A 26,131-nucleotide genomic window follows, 5' to 3' on the forward strand; every position below is an offset into this window, starting at 1 on the left:
ATTTGTTAAATTTGGCAGAGAGAAGGCTGTGTTGTGAAAGGAATATTAGGTTGTGAAGATCTCATTAAAATAAAAGTTGATGCTTTAGATAAGTATGTGTCTTCCAGTTGTGCTCTTTTTTTGTTGGTCCTCTTCTGTTGCCAGTTTAGATTCAATCATCCAAAAGGATAGTGTGTCAGTCAATGAAACAACTAGAAAATAGTGTTTTAACCATGTGTGTACATATTCAGATAATTTTACATTTTGTCACGAATCTGCATATGGCTATAATTCGTTCACAAAAGTAGTTTAAGCGCAATGTGGTTCACAAATCAACGTCATAATTAAATTTATATTATTAATTGTAGTTATAATGATTATATATTAAAACAACAAACAGAAACTTGTCAATTTTTTTTATTCGGTTAATAAAAATTACTTATTTAATCATTAAACCGTTTGCGATCTAAGGCGGATTTCTCATTGTACATTAGAAGAAACAAAATAAAGTGATAGAATAACTTGTTTATAATTATGTTCTTTGCGAGCACGGTGGTGGACCGACGAATGTGTTATCGTTAATCCCTTACGATTACGAATTACATACTTATGAAACTCAAGACTAGCATTAATCAATGGCCTGCCCTTCAAGCACGGGATTTTTTACTTTTCAGCTTAAACCAACCCGCACTCTTATTCGGATCGCGTGGAACCGATGTGGACCTGCTTAATTCTGGTTTTGAGTTAGCGCTCCGTGATTTGGTGGCCAACGATTCCGTGGAAACAGTTCTATCCACCTTCTGCTTGTCTTTCGATTTCAACGTGCTACGATTAATCGTGCCTGCAGTAATAAATATTGTGCATTAATTCGTTACTCTGATACATGATTCTTAACATATGAAATGTGGATAAAAAAATAGTATTCCATAAATAAAATGTTTTTCTTTTTTCATTTATTTACAAAACATCATAAAAGTTTGTTTTTACTTTAACATAATTATTTTAGATTCAAATTCACATTTGTTAAAGTTGTTACATCAAAAATTCAAAATATTTCTGCGAATTTTCTATCCACATTTTATATTTTGTAGGTATTCTTTATTTAATTTTTACCGGTTTTCGAGAGATTATCTTTGCTTCGTCGTATATCTTTTCCACGACGACTTAGCGTTTCACGACTTCTCTGCCTACGTCTCATAGTCGCTAACGGCTTTGGATGCAGTTGTTGATCGTAATTTATTTCGAAAGGTTCTCTATAATGTCTAGGCTTCCAAGGTGCAAGAACACTGACACTTCTTGATACTGTTCTCGTGTGCGATTGAAGTGGTCGATTTAATTCCTCCCTGCTCGCTGCTCTACGTCTCTCATTCGGACCAGGTATTTCGCCCACTAAACAAAAATATAAGTTGTGTTTTAGATATCGAAATACAAGATATAATTTATCGATTACGATAGTTTTTATAGTAAGGCAAATGGAATCATTTTTATAATGTTAGTAAGTACGTAAGAATTTATAAAAAATAAAAATAAATTTCAAGTAATTATTTTACAAAGCGTAATTATTTTACATATGAAAATATGGCAATGAATATTACTCTATCAAGACCAGATTTAATACAAAAAAATAAAATAGCTACAAAAAGAAAGAATTGTCAGATCTCTCATTATTATTATTATTTTCTCAAGAAGAATAATTTAAGAACTTTTTAACGGTACAAAATAAATTTGGACATTTCCTTATTGAAGTTTTAAAACTGTTTAACATTGAATACATATTATATATTTAATTGTTATAACACATTTGACAATTGTTAATAATTACCTGTAGCAGCATGAAGATATACAACAGATCTCTGTGATCTTTGAGAGTTCTGACTTTGTTGACTGCTATCTCCTGTTGTACTCTCACCGGAAGACAATGCGCTTTCAGCGAGCCTTGGTGGTTTCCGGGGTGGAGACAAAATACCCAAATTGTGGCGACTGGAATTCGTAACATCACGCCCTGAACAGGCATGGTCGTCTCGCTTGTTTCTATAAAACGCAAACAATTATATATGCAATAAAAATTAATTTATTATTTTGTACATTTTTTATGCACATTTTATTACTTCGAATACTTATAGGTATTTGCCTTTTTGAAAAATTTGAAAAAAGTTGATATAAAATACAAAAAAAAAAAGAAATTAATAAATATATGTAATGGAGAAGGGAGGTACCCGAGATTTATTTGAAATATGTCTCTCCCGATAATCTGCTATTTAGCAAAGCATTATCGTAATTGCTATTATATCAAATGGATGCAGCCCACCTGCGATCTCTATTGGAAGAAACAGACTCCTGATCAGTGTCTCCAAAGAAACGCAAATTTTTTTGTACAGAGACACGTTCGGGTGCGGATGAAGCTTCCTCGTCCTCAGTTCCGGTGGTTAAGATTTCGCTTTCCGGTATCCTAGGCTTCTTATCCACTGTCTGAAACAATCAAATTAATGCAAACATCAGTAACGTAGTCGCAGGATTATTCCGCTGAAACAGACAACAAGAAAGAAACTATTTTGTAACTATGGACAATAAAAAAAAAGTGGTTCAAGTAAATGTTATTCGGGTGGATAAACCCTATGCTGATAATAAAAAATTAATACAATCTTTCATTTAAACAAATCTAGGCGTCTCTTTTTCCCTCCAAAAGTCGCCTCAAACAAATGGGCAGTCAAATTGGTTAAAAATTTAGCCTCGCCTGTACTATTTAATCAGAGCAAAAATGAAGTCAATATCTTCATTAGTTTCTGAGAAAACAATTTATAACACTATATTTTTGTTACCTCGAATAACAAGAAAAACAAACACTGCCTTATTTAATTAAAAAAATAAAAACACGGATTTATTCCATTGATTCAAAATGATATATGTAGTTCTTCGCGATAACTAAAGAAATTCATGTCAAGCCAAAGTCGGAAATAATAGAGCTTTTTAAAGAGCAATATAAAAATGGTGCGAAATGGGAAAGAAATAAGATTATAATTCGTTGACAAACGAACGAAGAAGAGCAAAAAAGAATGTGTGCAAAGAACAGAATAATTCGATATGCTTTACATTATACGATATATAATAAAGCCTGGTAGAAAGATATATTCTTTACACGAACGAGAAAAATACTGGCGTCTCGCTTGTTTCCAATGTTTCCATCCGTGGCGCCCTCATGAGTCATGATCTCCCTGGTCCATCGACTCATCCTCTATAGATTATCGTCTACGGTAAGATTCACGCGCACGCAATCATCTCGAACGGCAATAGCCGCAGAGAGACGGCCAGGCGCGGCCTATCGAAGCGGTCAGAGAGAATCGAAATCGGTGCCTGACAGAGATTATTCCGCGGACGATGGTTAAAGCTAGGCAGCCCCCTGATCGGCACTTAATCTCACGATTAAATTAAACCACAGAGCGCAGAGTTAGTTAAGCATTTAATCAAACAGGTAATTGGAGGTTGTACCGGCCTAATGGCTCCGCTCCGTAGCGACCTTTACCGACTGATGAATGCACCAACTTGCTCAGTCGGCTCGCCGCGAACTCGATAACCGGACACACGATCCATCCGCTCGTTATCAGATGCAACTTGTAAAAATCATATACTCTTAGCTTCTGAGTCTCTCAACGTAAAAAACAGCCCGACTTCTTGTCGATTCGATAGGAGTTTGTATCCCTGTCATTGTAGGGGGGGGGATGTGTAATGTTGAAGAAAAAATTGGCGGTGGGATATTTGATATCTGTAAATCTCGAAAGCGAAAACTTTTGTTCTGTTTTTGTGATTCGAAACTCTTGAAACTTATGTAAATAATAATTTGTATAAATAACTTACGAGAATATTGTGACTCTATGGTTTTATCTTTATTTAACTGATAATACACCAATTGAGTTTCTAATCATTTAGCGTTCGAAAGAATTGAAAAAGCTAATTTCTTTTAATCGGAATTTTTCGGAAAGAATATTTTTTAAATTAGTTAGTCCGACGAATTAGAATTACAAGATACTGATAAATTAAGAACAAATATTTTACAGGTTCATATGTAACATTGTCGATAATAAACAGTTTGATATCTTTAAAGTATCACGAGCATGGAAGAGATGCCTCTTAAGGATAAAGATATTATCAGCTGATTAGGAGCTCTTTAATTTTCGATGCAAACGTGTCGCGTCACTGTGGAGGTGTTCATCGTGATATTATGCATACAACATAGCTGGGAACCTCGGAATCCCATTCTCTACTGTAATGTCGCCCACTTATTACCAATTTTGGAAACGGTCTCGTGGAATACGTTCGCGGAATTTGATTACTTTGGAGACCGTTTCGGATGAATGATGTCATAAACCGGAATACTTTATGCCGTGTCTCCTTGATCATTTGTAACTTTTCCAAGTCGAAACGTTCATAAATCGTTGGGCAGATTTATAACATATCTCATTACTTCTTATGAACTTCTTTAGGAATTTTGATTTAATTGTTAGAATATGACGTGATCTCATAAGGACTGAAACTTACTTTAATGTTCGACTTGTTCTTCCTTGACAGAGACTTGAACCAGCCCTTTCTCTCAGCTTCTTGTCCCTGATTCTCTCTGGTAAGGGTGTTGCTTGACTCGCAAAAGGATTCCTCTTCTCTGGTGAGTGTACCCGTAGATCTTGACAGCCTTGTCGGTCTGGGCGGGCTGGGACTGCCGCTGGGAGTGGATAAGCGTCTTCGTTGGCTGTACTCTTCCTGCAAAGAAATATCGAAAATATACTTTCATGCACCGGCCTCCAGGAATTCGCACATTTTTCAGAGTATATAGACGATTACTATACTGTCAAGTGGATAATATGATTTATATTAGAATCGTTGTACAGCCGATCATTCTAATCTATATATAGATACATTACTTCCTCGTATAGAGTTTATTAATGATTGAAGATATAAACGAAACACAACCTGTTCATCGAAGAATTTAAAATAAACTGAAAGTAGGACTTTTTCTAACAATATCCATAATCATTTGGCGATTGAAGCGAGGAATGAACGAGAGAATGAATTTCCTCTTTCGAGCATACATATATACGCGAAGCGCTAAGATCTTTGATGCAACAATAGCCAATTGAAAAGAACACAGCAAATGGAACCCACGACGAAGATAATTCGATCGGAGGTGAATCGCGTGGGTGGTATAACTTAATTCGACGATTGGTAGCTGGAAATCCCAATTTTTCTTCCTCCTCAATTTATCGCTCCACTTTGTTCAAGGAATTTAAACTTAAAGTAACTCAAGATAACGAACACTATACTTGCATAGAAGATAAAGAAGGACAGTATCATGAAGTTTCGATCTTTCGGTCTTAAGAATTCAAACTAAACAAATTAAATCGACATAACGAAAGAGTTAAACAATTCTTTTTTAATGGTTCCATTGTTTCGATTTTCACTTTGTCTAATAAATTTGACTTTTAAATCTGGATAAAGAGTAACGGATTGGTAACAGGTTAAAAGTATGGTGCCATCAAATGTTAATTATTGGATTATCAAAAAATTCAAATTTAAAAAAGATTATCTCTTTAATCAAATCCTTAATCCTTAGCAGAATACTGTGAATGTGATATACATGTCGTATTTTGTTATTTTGAAGTTAATAATATTGATATTAGATTGAACTGTAAGTTATTTGCTATTAATTATTATTGCCTGTCCTTAATATTTTGATATTATAACAAAAATATTTTCTAAATTATAAGAAAGGCAGAGAATGTAACTTTTCAATTGCAATGTGGATTCGAAAAAATTCAATAATGTAAACTGAGTAAAAAGAAATTACAAATATAACGTTACGTTAACACATTAACCTCAATAGCAAATAAAAGAAAATAGTAGTTTCGTAAGAAGTAAAGAGAAAAAAGAAATTTGATAATCGAGTACCGATCATCGAGTTTCAGCGTTCCATTCCGTTAGTTGAGATCTGGTTCGTATGCATATAACTCGAAGAAACGCGGGTAGACGCGTGTCCGTTTCATTCTCGGCGACGTCTACGTCGTCATTATTATTATCATGTTTTGCATCACCACCATCATCAACGCTGCCACCTCCGTCATTTACCCTCGCTCTCTCGCATGCATAACACACCGGCCACGGACAGCTTCGGGCGTTTTATCGCAACTCTGCCTGTTTATTCATCGATACTCTGCAAAAGAGCCACTATGGTAAGCATGTATAAGAGCGTCTAGCCATGCTGTATCTATTGTTCCTGTTCCAAGGAAATGTTGCTCCTCGCATAGGAACATAATTTTCACCGAAGAAAAATATGTTGCGATTCTCCAGCTGATATCCTTAGCTTAGACTAATCATATTCAACCGTCTTTAAAATTGCATAATCTGGTTCGTTTACGCAAGCTTGATGCTCTAGTACTTTTACTATGATTTTAATATTGTATATAGTATGATGAATACTTTTAATACGAAGAATTAACTGTTATTCCACGAAGTATTAGTTATCATATGGAAATATCAATTATTTTTATAATATGTAATTGTACCACCATTTAAATTTCTTATTTGTTATAGGACAGAAACCTTGGTTCCCTTAAGTGTGTATATATCAGTTTATTGATTGAGAAATTTCATCCTTAGACAGTATTGTCTTAACTACGTAGTTAAATTTAAGAGATGATTCCTACATGAACCAAAATTCGTTTTGTGAGGATATTAAATATTCGTCAATATATATTAAAAAATGAAACTCTTCTTTTTCAAGTTTTCTTTAAATGTGGATTTCACAGTACCTGGGGTGCGATGTCCCCGTTATCTGTACTAAACTGTACTAACTGTAAACCAAACCGTAAACTGTGAAATGTAAACCAAAATCTGTACTAAAGATTAGATATTTTTTGGTTTCTTATATTTGCATTTATATTGTAGTGAATGCAGTAGATATAAGAAGAGTTCCCAAAAGCATATAACTTCCAAAAATACGTTAAGAAATAAAAATTGTTCGTTATACGTGAGTAAATATGAAAGAACAAAACATGCACTAGGCACGTTCCTAGATCCTCGGTCATCTAGTAACTATGTCTGTACTGGTTATATATTTGAGGCAGAAGGGGGCGCCGTACGCTGTGTTCGCGGCGCGTACGGCGCGAAGGACCGCAAGCTACGATCAACCAGCAGTGCATGCGTTACCAGCGCAGCGGACCTTTCGATACGCAATATAATAACATATCGCGCGTACGCGGCCGCGGCTCGTACCCACCGCATAAACTCTTAAATGACTCGCAATGAATAGCCCATATCGCGGAATCATCTGCATAGTACAAGTACGGCGCACTTCCCTCGTACTCTCCATATATACGAGCAACAATATCCCGTGTGCTTCCCATAACGAGTCGTGCTATGGATCAACCGATGCGACGCGACGGTTCGACCGACCGACGACGAGTCTCGGGGACGGTTACGGCGACGGCCACGACTATGAGAGAAGAAGAAGAGGAGGAAAAAGGAGAAAGAAGAAAAGAGCAAGGGTTCTGTACCCTACGGACATTGTGACCCACGCACCGTCCTGCTAACTCTTATAGCACCGCATGCTGCTCTTCCTCCTCTCCCGTTTTTCTTCCCGCTCCGTTCATTCTTCTTTGCTTTCGTCTGCTTATCGACCTTCCTCTCTCCAGCTTCATCGCAGAACGCGTTATGCCCGGCTACTCCCTCGCAGGGACTGGCGTGGGCCGTCAAAGATTGACCTAGGTCTGGGTTCTGCGCCTGTGCATAGCGCGTCATCCACCTCGCGGTCCTGTGCACGCGCGTGCTGCTTACTTGCACGCACCAACGCTTCCCAACCTGTCCTACATCCCTCTAGTGCGCACGCGCTCGAACCTCTTGTTCGTATGTGAGGTTGTTTCGCGCATATACGTAGGCATGCGTGTATATGGTGACACAATCCCGCATGCATATGCATCGACGTAAGGCTGTTCTATTCTGTTTCCAATCATATGCCTGTGTCCTTCATGCGTGTAGGTGCGTATTTAAACGTGTGTTACAATAGCGTTGCAAAGGCGAGTGGACGAACGAGGCCTGTTTATCCTTGACGCATAACTCTGCAACATTAAACCGACTGTCGTGGGTCAGCGTAGATTACGCATAAATCCAAAGGAGAAGCTATTTACGACGTCAACCGACACCCATTTTAACCCTATGGATTTTTCCATTTCTTTTTTCGACCCACTTGCTTTTGGACGGATAAAAGAATTTGTTAAGGTAGGGTAATTTTATCTTACGAAAAACAAAACAAGCGGTGACACTTGATAACGTGTGAATTCTATTGAATTCGATCGGTTTCCATGTGACCTATATTTGTGCACTCCCGAAAACCCTATAGCCAAAAAATTGGTTACATGGCTATATTCTGTAGAATCCATTTAATATCGCAAAGTTTTAATAGTTTATAGTGTTAAAAATTTCTAATTATTTAATTTCTTTTTAATTGTATAATAACTGTACAAGCATCATAAGTCATCAGCTTACATGGCGTTTATGCGATTAATCGTGTTTCATATACTTCGATCTGACGTAAAATTGACACGAACATCCACTAAATTCTCTCAATTGTTTCCTTGGCAGTATGCCAAATGGCGGGAAACATGTAAGAGCAATCAACTCCATCTATGTAACGAGAGCGAAGTCTCCTTTTTGTTGCGTTTTTCTGCCCTCTATCAAGATGCGTGGCCCCGGTATAAATCGACAGAGTTCGAGAGCCGCAAAAAGCATTCATCTTAAATAGAATGTATGCAGGTTGAAATCGAGGTGACCGCGCGCCGGATCTCATAGTCTTGACGTTTCTTTTTTGGAATCGACGGATGATGTGCCACGGGATTATAGCGTGCGTGTAAAACCGAGAGTCGAGAGTGACTGGTGAAGAAGAGTTTAGGGGAATTGAACGCGAGCAAGGGAAGTGCGAAAAGGGAGGCGACGTTGGAGCGAGAAACAAGAAAAGAAGAAACGAAATACGACGAAGGGGAACATTGAGGAGCGGGGAAGAAAATAGGGCGCGCACCGTATAATGTTGGCGCGAGAAAAAGTATAATGAGAGGGAATCTCGCCGCTGTAAGTACAAAGGAATATTATAGTAAGATCTGTAACGTGCAAAGCCGCAAAATAAACGAAGTACGCGTAATGGGGTATCGGCTCTGTCGTCTCCCCTGTGGTGCGCCTTTAGCTGCCACGCATGCGTGTTACACTCCGTGTGTAAGGGATACAGAGGGAGCCAGTCAGGCCTGCGCAAACAGACCAATAAGAGCAATGCGCGGTAGCAAGGGAAATGAACTAGAAAAGCGAAAGAACAAGCAGAGAAAAGCCGCGAGACACGATACAAGAAACGTCGATATTGGATACTTCGTCGGTAGAGAATAGGATATGATTGTTGTACATTTAACGTTTTCTAAGTTTGCTACTTTAAATTACGATTCTTCCTTGGTACGGTTATTATTTTAAACGATGTACGTATTGTTACTTTAATTAAACAAATAACAGTTTATGTTATTAATGGTTTGGCTTCGTTTAACTATTATACTTTCGAATATGGAAGAGGAAGTATAGCTTGATATAAGTCGCAGAATGGACTGAATGAAATTGATATTTCAGATTCTGTTCATTTAGTTCATTTCGAAAGATCACTTAGGAAACTAGCGAACTCATATAAAATCAACACAGTTTTACGAATATGAATTTTAATTTTTGTGCAATCAACGCACAAGCATGATATGCATCTGTGTCCCAATTTCACAGGTCGGCTGTTTGAAACGCATTAATCGTGACTCAGGAATAAAAACAAAAAGAGGAGCGGAGAAAAAACAGACGGGTCGATCCCTCGAAGCATGATGCGCACTTGTAAGGTTCTTGTTCTTACGAACAGCGCAAGGTCGTCCGCTTCAGCGTTGCGGAGCAGTGTCATGGTGGCAACGCCAGCGCGAGGTTTCTAGGAGGCTGGAGGAGAAGAACGAGCATTGCGCGCTAGTAGAAAACCGGACGCACACTTTTGCGCCCGTGTTGCACGGACGAGCGACCACCACTGCTGCCATTAATAACCGAAGGACCACGCCGCTAGACGGCAGGATAGTGGTGGTACGGTTTACTTTCTTTGGAATAACAATTCTTAGAGAGTGTATCCTCCCGTTGATACACTTGCCCGCCTGTCAATGGGGGCGCTACATACCATGGGAAAGTCTTAAGTTCTTCGAGATCATTTCAAGACTATTCGAGCGAATCGGCTGGAACCGCCCACGGATGGGTTGGCACCCTGCCCTGCCCGTGCATGTTCTCATCTACACGTTTCGCATACACGTACGCGTTGCGATCATACCTCCCCTTGCGCGCTCGCGCAATGATGAAATGACACTGGCCTAGCCTAGGAAGCGAACGGGCAATGCTATCGAGCTTTGGCGGCTCGTCTAGAGAATTGATGTTTGCTTCTTCTGTTATTTTGTTACAATATAAAAAGGAAAAAAAAGTAGTTGGAACTTTTATGAGAATCAAAAGGCAATGGCATGGGTTTGATTTAAGGAAACGGGTACGAATATTATACCATGTATAAGTTAGCCATGTATATATTATACCATGTATAAGCTAGCCATGTTATGCAAAGAATTAATTTTGTCGTTTGCCACAATGTTTTACACAATATTTTTTATTTCATGTCTTTGGTGGTGCATCATCAAAATAGCACATGACGCGTTATCAGGTAAAGTGATATTGGCCATGTCGAGTACAGATTGTCGATTCATTTGGATACCCGTTGCAAATGTATAGCGGACTCTTTTATGCACGCCGCGTCTTCACACCCATTACGAACGCGAATATCACCTTCTATTGTAGGAGGATGAGCTGTCGAAGCTCTACCTCTTTTTTTCTTCACGATGGTAAAGAGATAATATCGAGTACATTTTCTACCGTGTCATGATAAATAAACGTTGGCTCTTGCCTTTCGGGTTGGCAGCGTTGTTGCGGTAAGAATGTTGTTAGGTATTTCATTAAATACTAGTCCGATTAATTTTAATATGCTACGACTACAAAGAATTAAATAGATTCCTTCATAGATTATTCGAAATAGTAAAACCACTATATTAGTCATTTTAATTCTGTCTAGCCTAAAATATTCTTACCACCATTGTAAACACTTGAAAGTATTCTTATTTTTAGTATGTATACTGTTTTTCAACTTGCAAAACAGGTTCTCACAGGCGTATCGTGCCGTGGATTTAATATTATATGTGCGATGCACAATGCACGAGCAAACAGCGTGCACAAACGGTACAATTGTTAAGACATCGAGCCAAGTTCCTTCGTCACTCTGCGTCGTTAAAGCGATGCCTGATCGAGTCCTCTGCTGGCTCAAGAAAACGATCCATTGTGAACCGTCATGCCGCATGATTCCAGCAATGACAAGCTGTATCCTAATCTACAGTTGATATATTGTAGTCCTGTAAAGTCGAGAAAAGTCTCTTGGAATACTCCATGACATATACAAGCCAAATACTTATTAATCCTCAATATGTTTATTAACTTATTGACTTAACATCATTGGCTATCATTAGGTTATAAGTGGATCTACAACAGTTTACATTAAGTTACTTGACAAGTAAACAATGAGAAGAAGGATGAGAAGGAATTTAAAAGGATATTTCAAAGTTGAGAATAGTAAAGTGGTCTTAAGTTGCTTGAATTCAGGTAACTTGACTAATTTAAACGAGGCTTTACACACAAATAAGATAGGTAGATAACACAGCGGCAGTTAGTCGGGAAAAAGCCCATATCTGGTGAGTATCTGGTATCATTCGTGCCAATATTACGTTGCAAGCAGGTAGGGTGCCATTTACACACGAGCCAGGTTAGCGATACATATTGGCCAGTCGGTTCGGATCCACCGCTTAGATGCTCTCTATGGGTAGTTACCTGAGGAAAGATGTATCTCCCGGTACCAGGCTAGTACAAATCGACTGGTCTCGACACACGGATTTTAAGCCGAACTCGAACGGAAAGAAGAAGAAGGAGATATAGATAAATAGATAGGGAGAGAAGAATATAAAACGGGGAAAGGGGGATCATGTAAAGAGGACAAGGAGAAGAATAGGCGAAGAAAGAGAGAAAGGGAGGAAACACGGCGCGCAATGCGGCAGGTAGAATCGTATCGGCAAATTGCAATCGACGACCGCCTTGTCGGCAACTCCCCGTGGCAACAGGAAAGCGCTGCCGAGAAAGAGGGAAAACTAAACTGAAAAGGGAGCACGACGAGGACAGAGAGGTTATCTACTATCCTACAAGTGATACGAATATCCGGCATTGTTTAGGTCTTCGGGGCTAAAGAGTTATCGGTCGTTGATCGTTCCAGGAATCACAGCTTGGTATTCTCATTGATACCTCTTCCTTCTTCTTCTTCTTCCTCTTCTTCTGCTTTTCATACGCGTGGGTTGAACCAATCTGGTTGAGGCTGTTGGATGAAGTTAGGTCAGTTTGTACACGTTACCGGAGACGCGAGCATCTCGTTCGAACCATAAACCCGTAACGGGTTTCCACCAAAATAGCAACGAGCTATTATTTCTAGCTTACGAGCACACGATGCGAAGACAACGGTGCTTTCAATTTTTTTTTGATCGTGAACGCGGGATATAGTTATCCCGTGAATCGAGATCAGTAGAATTTATAGCGATGGTGAACGATTTCCTGTACGGTGGAATTTTCTGCGTCCTACTTCTTCGGGTTTTGTGTAGGAATTATGTCACATATGTGACATATTTATTATACTAGTTTGACATATCGTCCAATTTTTCTGCATGTTAGTTTTCAAGACCTAAATAAGTGGATATAGCTGACATGATATTCAGTATTTGCCATTTGATGGATGCGGTATTCAAGTATTTGCGAAGAAGTGAACTGTAGATAATGTTCACTAAACAAAAATACAAAGCCTAAAAGCGTGACGTTCATTATTAAGCTTGAAAGCTTAAAATCTAATAATTCTAACAGTATCGATCGCTATGAATGACTATCATGAATCGCGAAACAGCTAGACAAATCCGTTAAAGTAAGCAAAGAGATGTTTTCGCACGGGGTAAGCCACGAGGCGTGCGAAGATTTGTTAATAGTACAACTATTTCGAGAATCTCGGGATCTCACGGTTGAACCTTTTAACCTCTTATCTATCTCGCCCGACCTCAGGCTGTTATTTGCGAGCGCTTAAAACTCTCTGCCAGTTTAGAAGTTGATGTTGTCTAGCGCTAGAGTTTCTTGCTTTGCCATGCTTCGTTGTTATTGTTACTGTCGCATGTACATCGGCTGTTAGGTGTATAAACGATACACCAACGGTAATTCGTATTACTGACTGTGAGAAATCATAACTGGGGAATGGACGAGAGGAAGAAGGCAGCAACGCGTAAAGCCGCGCTCCGCGATTCGTCGTGTCTCGTTCGACCTCTGAAAAAGACGTCAGGAGACGTCTGCCCCCGGGAGGCACGCACCAGCTCCATTGCGTTTTCTTCCTTTCGCTTTTAATCTGCATTCATTTCGACCTTACCTACTAGAAGGTAATCTAATTTCAATCTCTTCCTTTTTGTGCTTCTCGGATTTTCCCCACGGCTTTGCTTTCTTCGATCTTTCATTTACATTTGACCGTGTATTTATCGGGACATCAATTAGTTCCTTTTTTCATGGTTGAGTTAAATTCTTTTACGTTCCTTGCGTATGTGCAACATTGTATCTTTATAAGTTATTAATTAATTAGACAATTAATGAAGCTATTCTTTCAAGGAGAGCAGTTTTAGAATACAATACGCTGTAAATCAATCCTATGTTTCCAAAATCGTCTTTTTATTTGATTTATAATATTTAATTTTATAATATTTATAAGATGGATTATCTAACCTTACGCTTTCATATTAAATATTAAAACAATAAATAAATATAAAAATAAAGATGCCAATGATTGTTAGTCAATGAAACTACATAGGAATATGTAGTATACAGCTGTATTTCAAAAGTACTAAATTTTAAAGAAATATACCACCTTCTATGGTTTCTAGAGTTACTAGAAAAATCATCTAAGGGGAAAATACGTGGAAAGGTTCCAATGCAAAACAACTATATTGGCGGTTTACTGTTTATTCAAGAGGCCGTACCGATCGAGTGGAAACGTCCATGTCCCTGACACGAAGCAACAGTAACCCTAGTCGAGGATCTAGATGCGATCGTTACAATGTCGGCTGAGACAGAGTGGCGTGAGTCGCGGTCGCTTGTCGGAATAGATGTTACCGTCAGCCACTACGAGACACCTCAGCGATCACGCAGAACGAAATCGTTTATTTACCGAATGGCAGATTCGCTTATTCATTGCTGCGATTTTTTAAATAATTCAAACATTAGGAGTAAAATTCCGATCGAAGTAGCAATGAGATAACTGTAAAGGTTCGAGGGATATTCTTCTAAATGGCATCGATTGATAAGGATGAAAGGCATAGAAGTCATAAAATTCACGAAAATGGACATATATATTATCCTCGTGTGATCTTTATATTGTACGAATCTGCATCTTGCGAGTGCGCGAAGTGCCGAAGTTGAGATTTCATATTTGAGATTCACCATCTCTCTCCATGATATTGATATATGCTAATTACTATCTTGGTCAATGCCCTTTCGAAGTACAGACGTTTCTAGAGGCATGAAAGCCGTTTTCGAAACAACAAACTGTTTCATAGAATTTCATATAAAGATGATAGCTGTCATATGTCTTTCTAGGGGATATACAAGAGCGATCTCGTCGGCAAATGAAAGATAGCTCGCGAGACGATAGCAATCCGCGTCAAGAATAGCTCTCAGCGTGAAAAGGGCTTCCAATTGCTTCCTGGTTGCTCGATAACAGCCTCCACCCTGCCGGAGGACGATAATCCTGGATTAACAACAGGACGTCGAGTATCGATTGTTTATCGTGTGAAAGCCGCTCGTGAACGATCGTCCATTACGTTCGCCATGTTGCACGCCGCCCCGCTTCTGCGAAGGGATGGTCTTTCGAATAACCTTTCTCGGTATCTGCCCTCAGTAATCTCTTTGCAATGAAGTTTCTCTCTCTCTCTCTCTCTCTTTCTGCCTCTCACTCTGTCTCTCTTTTGATCCGGAAATTCACAGAATATCGCTCGTAAACGCGATACATTGCGAGAAAATAGTAATAAAGTCGTCCGTGTCACGACCTCTTCCGGGGAGGTTTGAAAATTGTAGGGGGCGCAACTGTGTTAGAGGAACCAGTGAAAGAAGGACTCGCAAGCATTATGAGAAGACATCTCGTTTAGATTTACTTGATTCTCTGAGGGAAAGTTTTTTATAAAATAGGAAGATAAGTTCCTCCTGATAAAAGATTAAACTTTTTTTGGTAAATTATTTGATATTGTTTTCTGTTGGATTATAATAACTTCTTCCCAATCAACTAACCATATTACTAAATTCAACAAAACAAATCTCCTTGTCACGTATTATTCCCAGAGTTTTAACCTGTTAACTGCTATAAAAACTTAAGTTTAAGAACCTCACAGAACTTTGGTCTTAAGAACCTCAAACTTCCTTTTCTGAAATCGATTCAAAAACACGAAAGAATCCTAATGCAGTTTGAGTTATGTCAAGGACAATGGACGGAACAGTTTCTGTGTATAGATAGCAAGGCGAAAAAATAATGGCACAGTGGAAATCGAAGGAGCGTAGACACAAGAACAGGTGAGAAGAAGAAGAACAAGAAGACGGTTTCAGAGTAAGAAAGAAGTGCAGCAGGGAAGAAAGAGGAAGAGAGATATCCAACCGTTCGGCAGACCACAATAAATAGCCATGGTATCGTGTTGCGAGTAATTGAACGGGGCTTCATCCATGGTGCATTAAGTATTGAAAACGTACTGGATCCGGTGAGACAGCGGAGAAGAGGAGGCCACCAGAGAATGGTCAAGCTCTAAGTATTGGTGGAAGAAGGATGGATGATTCATGTCTGTCCGTTGTTGTCCAAGAGTGTTGTGTGTACGGTAACAGAGCATGGGAAGAGGAATCCGATGAGGAACCTCTGTTGCTGCTGGCGCATAATGGCGCTGTGATCCTAGGCCCCGTATGCTACGTGAGGGCAATACTGTATTGTTATTTGTTGGGTTAGGTACTGGTTGCTCCCAGATCAAGTACCAGCGTGCTTGAGATACAGTCCGTCCTGGTGTATCGGAATAATATCTTGCTCGCTTATTGTTGCCGCTCGTTGCAGATAGATCATTCTATTATCGAGATAGCAGTGCACGCGAGTTGGCTTGCAAGGGACAGCGACTTTGCGATGCTACATCGTGTGCACTGTACACCTCGTGATCGTCTATGTGGGATTTACATGTCAAGGTACGTATAAGATACATCTAAATATATCGTTGTGAAAAAGTTTTGTAGTTTCTACATGTATTTTAGTTTGTGCATAATTTGCGTTTAAGGATTTGAGTGTTTTAACGTCATACTAAACATATTTTTATCTAAACGATGTAAATTAAAGGGAGATATCATAGTGATAGTAAATATATTCATGTAAACAGAATTAAGTCTCCATTGATATTTTAAATGCTCAATAAAAAGCATTAATATTAACTGCTGTTTTCATCAATATTTACCAACTGTATATGGTTCCCCGAGATAAGATCAGAAACAAAAATTAAATTGATGTTTCATTCGGAATTAAAGTATCTTTAATATTTTTATGACTTATGACACTTAGTACGACATTCATTCCCACTTGGCAAAATAAAAAGCACATTTGGTATCGTAACAACCATGTCAGTAGTTCCAAACTTTTGACCACTACTATAAACACTCACGTCCTTCTATACTATAAAAACGCATCTCCTCCGAAGGAGGTGGCTCTCTTCCATCTCATTCCCTCTTTGAACCTCACGCATGTTTCTCTAATTGACTTTCCGCGTATGCGTGGCTAGCTTCCGTGGATGAAATGTTGTCGGTCGATTGAAATGCTTACGGGCCGCTGAACTCGAGCAAATCGAGCACTTGACTTAGAGCACACCAGGCGACTCTTGGTACAGGGGCTGGCTCTCTCTATAGCTGTCGTTCGATCGAGAAAGTGGTTTCACCACAGCCACAGCCACAGCCACAGCCATAGTTACTGGAACACGCACAGCTAGTGGGATCGTTCGTATTGGCTTATTTTAAACGGCAGATTTTTTTATACCGTCGCGAAATCAACGATGGTAGCAGGATTCTAGAATTGGCATCGGGTCTGATGGATACGAATCGTTAAGATGATATCTCCGTGGCGTAGCTTCATTCATGCTGGCTGGGTGATTCGGAGTGTCGTTCGAGTATGTTCATTTGGCTCTCCTCGAATTGCCGATACATCATAGTCCCCACAGCCATTTCGCGATCCGAGATAGCGTCACGTGTTCGTGACAACTGGAAAAAGATAAAAGTGCCATGAAACGGATGCGACATTTTTCTAAGCTTGCACTGCTCGTCGTTCTACGAGATTGTATCGGGATATTTTTCATTCCGGTGAATCGTCGTTCATCGCTCAGCAACGATTCCTCTGATCATCCCTTTTGATGGAGGATTTGTGTTCAGTGTCGTAAATATAAAGTCACTCTGATAAATATTATCAATTGTTGCCATTTAGCAATTTTACGAGCAATAGAGAATATATTATTCTATCTGGTATATTTGTTTTACCATTTTTAATTTAGGATACTGTAGGTTGTATAAGTAAAATCATAGGCTAATTAAATCATAAAACTGAGGAGTTCATAATAAAAGAGGTACTTGTCGAATTCTAAGATCGAATTCTAGATAATAATGTATTCTATTAGTCAGAGACGAGACTCGCAGCACAGTGGACTCGGTATTATAAATAATCGTTTATATATGAACTTACTATTAAATGAATATTAAGCGAGTTCTACAGAAATAGCCTTTATCGAGGTTCCCCCATTACCATCTGCCAACTTCATAATTTCATTAAATACGGTTCTTCTATGATACATGTAATTACAAATATACTTACAGCAATTACAATATAATGAATATTTTGTTAAAAAAGGTTGAAATGTATTGAACAAAAATTAAAGATGCTAGTTGCATTTTTTTGCGAACTATGGAAGAAGCGAGATATGGAAGAAAATATAAAATTTCTTTTGTAAAAAAATATTTGATTTTGAGTCAACTAGCATAATATGTATAAATCACAAATTAACACGTGCATTGCTTACCGACTTATATGAAATTTCAGCAATTCACATACCTATCGACTAGAGAATCAATTATGAAAAAACCTACATCGCTCGACTGAACCTTATAATTTATCTGACATAACGACGCAAGCCTATCCCAAATCTGTATTTTCTTATACGTGTACTTATTAAAACATAGATCCAAATTTCATAGTTATCTCCATATCTTTCCAGTTTCTCCTTCAAACATTCGTCGCGAGTCGAAAAGTATAGAGAGAAGAACAGAATCATGCAATTGAGAAAATAAATCCCAAATAGCGCAAATAGTAAAGTTTCAGTTCTACTGCAATCATATTCACTAGCAGAAGAACCTGGCAAATCGTTTTCCCAGCTAATGGGACATTTCGACCATACGTCATTACACGTTGACGATATTGTGCTGCCCCATTTCTCGACTAGCAGGCTCTCCTGACAAGATTGAGAAGCGTTTGGGACCATTAAAGAGACGCACAGGTCGAGAAATGGTATTTATTTCAAGGCTTACGTAACTTTCGTACAAATCGCGTAACAATTCCTCGTCTTATTACACGTATTCGTCAAGAGATACTCTCCGTGTACCGGTGACGAATACTCATCATTCGACGCGCCGTTTCCGATGGCGCAATCGGCCACAAGGTGTCGGCGATTAGATTGAATTGGGTTGCGGCGGCTGAATTGCCTCGTGCGCTTTTCGATCACGGTTTCCACTCGGTAACTGTGAGAAACCGCTAAACTTTCCTCCTTGCCGGCCAACAGGACTCTTGTTTAATTCCGTAATCAACGAGACCAGAAAGTGAAGTCTTATTAAGATTCAAAGCGGCGACTCCTGGCTCTGCGGCGCTCTCGCACGCGGCCCATTTGCATCGTAGATCTTCACCAACGATACACACAACGATATCTCTTCTCTCTCGCTACGGTCAGTGGCCACCAAAGGGAGAGCTTGCAGTTTTCGAGGACGAGGAAAACAAAGGGACAGAACCGATAGAGGGCAGCATTCGCGCGCTCGATCATCGTGAGGCGATCGAAAACGCGGAATCATTGATCATGGAATTGCCTTTTTCCTATTGGGTCGCGAGTGATTTATTGAGAAGAACGGAGAATGGAATATTATGGAAAATAGTTTTTCCATTCCACGAGTAAAGAAACTTATGTATTTTATCTCCATGCAGAAGAATAAATCGTTGCTTTGCTTTGATAGTGGAACAACTCAAAATATTTCAAATTTGCTTTTATCGAATAAAAGGTCTACAGTATGTTCCTATTTTTATCGTGTAAAACGGTATATTTACAACTCCATCAGTTTTGCGCCAGAAAGAAGAATTATTACTCATGCCGCTATCAACCTGGCCTCAGTTTTACAACACTGGCTCATCTTCAGTTGGTCTGTGACGCTACAGATGGAAGGTGTATCATTTCCGCGAATAATGGCATATCTTGCACTAAGTCATAGTAAGTTACAATGTCGTTGAAATGACTTACGACGATTTCTTTGCGAATTTTAAAACGCTTCTTTCGAATTATCGTATAAATAAGAATGTCATAAAGGTATTGCAACGTATGAGTATGGTTTTAGAGATGTCTAACAAGTTCGTTTGGGTATACATTTTGTCCAATTCTGTCTTTTTAAATGAATTATTCTTTGTTGCAAGTTGAGTTAATAACGCTAAGATCCCTAATTGATGCACCTTGGTATGTATGAAACAATACACCGCGACCTCAAGATACCCACAGTCAAAGAGGAAATAGCAAAATATAGCGACAGATATAGCAAAAGAGTCAATAAACATCGAAACTCCCTAATCACTGGACTACTTGATACGACGGACCAGATTCGCAGGCTGAAGAGGCACTACCCGCTAGACCTAAACGCCAGATTCAATTAGTTATCTAAATTACGTAATATTTACTTATTTATAATACTTACGTATAAATTATACTTATCTATAATAAGTATTAACTTATTATGAATAATCAACCATGTCACTGCGCCACGCCAGAAAAATTACTGAAAATTCTCAACGCGAGAATTGATTGTAATTTTAATAAATAAATAAAAAAAAAAAAGTTGAGTTAATACAACGAGTCGATCAGATGTTTAGTTTATACAATGTTATTAATAACGTAATTTTATATTACGTAATACACAATAACGTACAATGCTATATTTTAGATATGATTGATATGGAATCGATATTGAAGGTCAGGATAGCTACTATAGTTCGTAATGAGAAGTGTTCGAAAGAATGTTTGCCATTTGTATCCCAAGTTCACATAAAAAAAAATATTTTATCTACATATTGAAAGCATTAAATTTGTTTAAATCATTTGATTTAATTAAATAATTGATGTGTCTTCTTACGTGTTCCTTCCTATTTCAACGCAAAAGAATTTTATGGAATAAATACACACATCGTCTTTCAAACTGAAATCCTACCAGCATAATTATACATCTATTGATATTTCAATCTCACAGAACATCTAAATATCATTTAATCGATGCTTTCTAAATCTTTCACAATCTTCAGCGTGCATTTTGACACGTTCACTCTTCCCATTTCGCCTCACGTTTGACATTAACACTCGAACTCACGTGTGTGTTCATCTACGTTCCCAAAAAGAGTAAAAAATCATCGAACCCGGCTTTGCATCGGTGCACTCTACGAAAGAGATACGAACACCGCACGATGATCGTTAGAGGATCTTCAGGCTTAACTAACTGCGTTCCTTATCTAAATGGCAATAATAATTGGCTGCGAAGCATATCCCGTATCGATACTCGGCTAACGTACGATGCATCGGCATGGGAACAATGCACCGTCAAACTTACAGCGTTTGTTGGAGAAAAGACGTAGTATGGAGATGATAGGTGCGAGGTACGCGTTCCTCAAGCGAAAGGGAGATAATCGGGAATTATCATTCGCGTCTAATCGATAATAGTCCCTGTTTGCTGAACAACTCTTGTTGACATTGCACTGTATCGTATTATCGAGCTTAAATTGGACGCAAAAGTATATTACCGTTTTAAAGTACGTGATACATGCACACTTTTTGCTTTTGATAGAATACAATATAGTTATAAAATTTCGGACGATTTATTCTAAGCGTTAGATATTATTTTATAAATCTAATAATCTAGGAATAGTGAAATTTTGATAGTAGCGGATGTTAATTCAACATCATTCTTAATTCTTCGAAAAACGCGTTATGTTTTTAGTGGAGAAAGACATTAACTCGACATGTAGATTGTCACTCTTGAAAATAACGTAAGTATCGTATTGCATTTATGCGAAAAATAAATTATAATTATATTTATTAAGTTTAAAATGCACGTACGTGTAATTCCGTTATTAGAGAAACTTTTGTTTAAAGCATAACCCAGTTAGCAGGTTAAAATATAATGAACAATAAAAAATGTAAAGAAACAAGGTCGATCATTGGAAACAGTGGAAACATTTCCACGTTTATTTATTTCGTATAATTTTCCCGATAGTTAATCTCCGGAGCTCGATGTAAATCTGTTCTTGGAGCGAGAAAATGAGAAAGAACGATGTACGGAGTCGACGATGGCGGGACGTGCGTTCGCAATAATGCCTTTCATACGTCTTTAGCATCCAGCAAACACGTGCACGCAGTAACCGCAGGTAAGTTGTTGTCCTAGTTTATTTTACGAGGAGGAGCATTCACGTATATGATACGCGTATTAAAGACGAACACTTTGCTTCGGAGTGTCGTATGAAGATTTCCAGGAAACGCTTCGGTATCGCGTATTTACGAAGAGCTGGATACCTTTGAAAAATTATATCAGATGCTCTCGCAGACACAACGTGCGCCTCGTACAAGAGCCGTGTAATTGCTATGCCGGCCACGATTCGCGTTTGACGCAAGAAGCGAGTACATTTTTTACAATTTGGAATGTACTTGATACGAGTAGCTGCTGAGATTTAGTGATTTTATACGGAGCGACAATTTAGTGGAGACAGGGATTTAGTGACTTTTATGATATTCTAGCGTGAAGCTAGCGATTTCGATTAGAAAGTAATATAATTTTATGAAAGTACAAATCCAATGGAAATGATCATATCCGAGTTCAACGATTTCAAAGATGGTTCAGATTATTATAGATTAGACATATAACTATTACATATATTGGAAACATAGTGAAAGTGGATACCCTAAATTTCAGTGAACTTTTATGGAAATTTAGTAGAAATAGGAAATATAATATCCGACGAATTAAATATCATATTAAAGATTTCATGGATATTTAACGGGAATGAAAATTTAAAATTCAATGACAGAACCATAATAAATATATTCGTCATATTCGAGGATCTAGTTGGATCGGTTTTTAGAGATTTAACAATTTCGAATAACGTATGATTGATAGGATTAGATATGACATATATCGAGGCTATAGATATTTTCATATATTTCAACGTACGAGTAAAATTAACGACGATGTTACTATATTTCAAGTCAATTTTCATGCTTCCTATCGGAATGTGATATTCCTATAGACTTGAATGACGTAAACTGAATGAGATAGCGAGTAGACGATCGGTATTCCAAGCGGGCCGCTAATTAGTAAAACGAATCGCGTAACGTTTGTGCCAATTAGCGCATAGGCAAGCGTAACAATAGTATCGCAATCGTGGCTAGCAAAGTAATCGAGAGACATGCTTCGTTACGTTACAGTTTACAATAACCTGTATACAATAACGCTTTATTTTCAAGGAAAAGTGATATTACGTTACCCTATCCACTTAAAATAGCGAGAAATATACGCGGTCATTGGCTTCCGATATTCTATTTCTTTATTCGCATAGAACGCCGTTCCAATGATCACTAGCTTCGCTGTTTTTATTACCCGTAATTTTCTACTTTTAATTTATTGACCGGGGATATAATTCGTCATTCAAATAATGTTGGTTGGTAACTGGTGGTACAAGCGGAAAGGGGGTGATTCTATGCGAAAAAAGAAGTCGAAAATATAGAATAAAATTTTTTTTTCTTTTTTAAATTTTTCCATCGAGACAACGATCTACAGTGAGATCCGTTATAACGAGATGTGATAAAGTGCACGCGTACCGAGCGAAAATTCAAAGTCGATTTTCTCGAAAACAAAGCCTCGAACGAAAAATTTTTATTCTATATTTTCTATTATTCTATATTTTATTATCTTATCAGCTGTAAAACACGTGTTCGTTGTAGCAACACTGAAGACCAGAGTTTTCTTATACCAAGAGTATAAGGACAACTTGATGAACATAATGCGTCAACAACTAGTAAATACTCGGCGGGTTCGCTAGCTACGCTCGTAAAGGGCGTATGGGGTAGTAATATGTCGCGAGTTCGAGACCACTCCTGGGCAAGCCAAGGTGGAAAACCAAATATCATCTTAGAAGTATAATACAACGGGCAAGTGGGTTTCCCGACTCCCCTTGCCTACTATGTTGTTGTGCTTTCTATGAGTGTTTGGGAAGTACCCCCGGAGATACGGTTTCACTCGTTGCTGAACTACACCTAGGCCCGCCCGTGGGGTTTTAGCCGATAAAAATCCGCGGGATTTCCCCACGTAAAAAAAGGGGTTTTTTTTTCTTTTTTTTTTTAATTTTTCCATCGAGACAGCGATCTACAGTGAGATCCGTTATAACGTACCACAGGCGTACCGAGCGAAAATTCAAAGTCGATTTTCTCGAAAACAAAGCCTCAAACGAAAAATTTGTATTGTATATTTTCGACTTCTTTTTTCGCCTAGAATCATCCCCTTTCCGCTTGTACCACCAGTTACCAACCACCCCGTATAATTCTTTTATTTAGACATCTTCTGTTGTTGTTACGTATAGGTAGTAAACCCTTATTAGATTACATTTATATGTATTAGATCATGCCATAAGTTCGTGCCGACTTTTGTGTATACATTTCATGTGTCGATTTATAAACATACGGCGATAAGGGACTAATGCACTTGAGCTTAGCTGATCGAGAACAGGCTAGAGCAGATTTTCGTGGGTATAAGATCGTAATATAGTGAACATAGTGACTTCTAACAGTAAAAAATCACGAGTGAAATGCGTATCCATTTTCGACATCTCATGTTATATGAATTTCGGAAAGGAAGTTCTGTAACAATTGCCACGAAAAACATATGTGCTGTTTACGGAGAAAATGCGCTTTCATCTTGCACCTGTAGGAAGTGGTTCCAACGTTTTAGAGGTGGGAATTTCTGTTTAGAAGACGAGGAACGCTCCGGGCGTCCTCCTCAGACAGACGAAGATAAAATTCGGGATCTTGTTGAAAAATCACGAAGTTCGACAGTTTGAGAGATGTCAAATGTTCTGAAAATACCTAAGACAACGATTCATAGGTGTTTAAAAAGAATAACATATATAACCGCTCGAAAAACGGCACGAACTTATGGGATGACCTAATATTTGGGAAATCTAAAGTTGACTTAACTGAAATTGATCGGTCTTTGTTATTAATTTCTAATTTCATAATTATCGAAGCTTTTATGGACGGAACATTAAAGGACGACCCGGTTAACAGGTTAAAGAAGATAAAATATTGTAAAGTTTTGACTTTGTATGTTTAGGAAGAAGCAAATGTATTAATGTTTGCGAACCTCAAAAATATTTGGAAACGCGGTTTAAAGACTATAGAATAAATATTTGCTTTTTCTCGCGTGTTGTTCTATCTTAAAAGCGAAAAAACTTCGTCAGCCGACTTGTACCACTCAGACAGAGTGTATACTTTCCTTTTTGTTCTTCTTTCAGTTGATTCATCGAGTATACCTTTGTAGTAGACAAATATTGGAATTGATCTCGATACTTCTGTGGCTAAACTACACATTTTGCAAATTTGAAAGTTATTGTTCAGAAAGTCACATTTATTCTGTGCAAATGATAAATATATGAAATAGAAAAGAAATATTTTCTTCATTTTATCCCCTCTTTGCACATACCTAAATTTCGATGGCGCATCTCAAAATTTATTCGATACACAAAAAGTCGTCAATAGCAAATCAAAACGTACAATGTACAACCAATTAATCCCATGCATATTCAACCTCTTATTCACCTTCGTACCATCAATCCTAGTAATCCGATCACAAATACCCACTTATCTGCCTAAAAAAAAAAAAAAAAAGGAGAAAAAAACCACATTCCACTTCACTTTGACGAAAGAAAAAGCCACGTGCACATTAACGCTGGTGCACACTGATATCTCAATTTTCATTCAACAGCCACGTTCCAGCGGCCCAGCAGTACGAACGGCGGCATCTCCTGCGCGATCCTTGGCAACCTCGGTTCACGTTAATTATCGTAAAAAGCCACGCGCCTCCGTTCAACCAGCAGGTAGATCGTATTTCCCCAACTGTGTGTAGATCGCGCGTCCTTTTGTCAGCGGGTAGATAACGCAGGGCCCCGTGGTAGCCACTTAACCGTACGATCGATCGCTTCTTCGACCGCGTAGTTTCACCTGGACATCTCTCCTCCTCCTCCTTACCCCCTCATGCCTCACCTCCTACGTTCCTATCCCTTCAAGCCCGGGTAATTGAGTTCGGCGAGTGCATGCCGACAAAGTAAACCGTGCCGAGCCATCACCGACGACGTCCTGCGGCCGTTGTGTCTCATAAAGATTACACGGTGCACGAGTTTCCATAAATATTCATGCTTCCATAATTATCCCTCTCCGTCCCGCGCGATCGTTCAGTAACGATCGTTCAATGAGATTCAGATTTACCGACTACAGGAATATCGGACCGATTTTTAGCCATTTCGCATTTATTTCACAGATCTTGAGCATTGTGTTTGTAAATGTCAAAGGGTAACTGGCCTTGCGTTTTGGAAATTATTATTTTACGATCAGGTAAAGTCACTTTCCAT

General features: G+C 38.5%; 1 protein-coding gene and 1 long non-coding RNA gene across 5 annotated transcripts in view; one reads left to right on the forward strand and one right to left on the reverse strand.

The window, feature by feature from the left end:
- Positions 1–115: 115 nt before the first annotated feature.
- The window catches only part of LOC117216199, a 171,744-nt gene continuing 145,728 nt past the window's right edge, over positions 116–26,131 (reverse strand). For 3 of the 4 annotated variants that reach the window (XM_033462761.1, XM_033462759.1, XM_033462760.1), the window contains 5 exons: positions 4,513–4,728; positions 2,288–2,448; positions 1,802–2,010; positions 1,093–1,368; positions 116–820 (listed from right to left, as the gene is read on the reverse strand). In XM_033462761.1, the coding sequence (XP_033318652.1) occupies positions 627–820; positions 1,093–1,368; positions 1,802–2,010; positions 2,288–2,448; positions 4,513–4,728 (1,056 nt within the window). In that variant the 3' untranslated portion in view covers positions 116–626. Of the gene's footprint in view, positions 821–1,092; positions 1,369–1,801; positions 2,011–2,287; positions 2,449–4,512; positions 4,729–17,173; positions 17,434–26,131 lie in introns of those variants that run through there. The other variant, XM_033462762.1, reaches the window with a different exon arrangement.
- LOC117216206 lies at positions 8,817–11,180 on the forward strand. Its single transcript, XR_004489315.1, has 3 exons — positions 8,817–9,084; positions 9,766–10,546; positions 10,700–11,180. It is a non-coding gene; the product is annotated as an uncharacterized LOC117216206 (long non-coding RNA).

This window comes from Bombus bifarius, unplaced genomic scaffold, assembly GCF_011952205.1.
Source record: "Bombus bifarius isolate JDL3187 unplaced genomic scaffold, Bbif_JDL3187 scf7180000010252, whole genome shotgun sequence".
NCBI classification, from domain to species: Eukaryota; Metazoa; Arthropoda; class Insecta; order Hymenoptera; family Apidae; genus Bombus; species Bombus bifarius.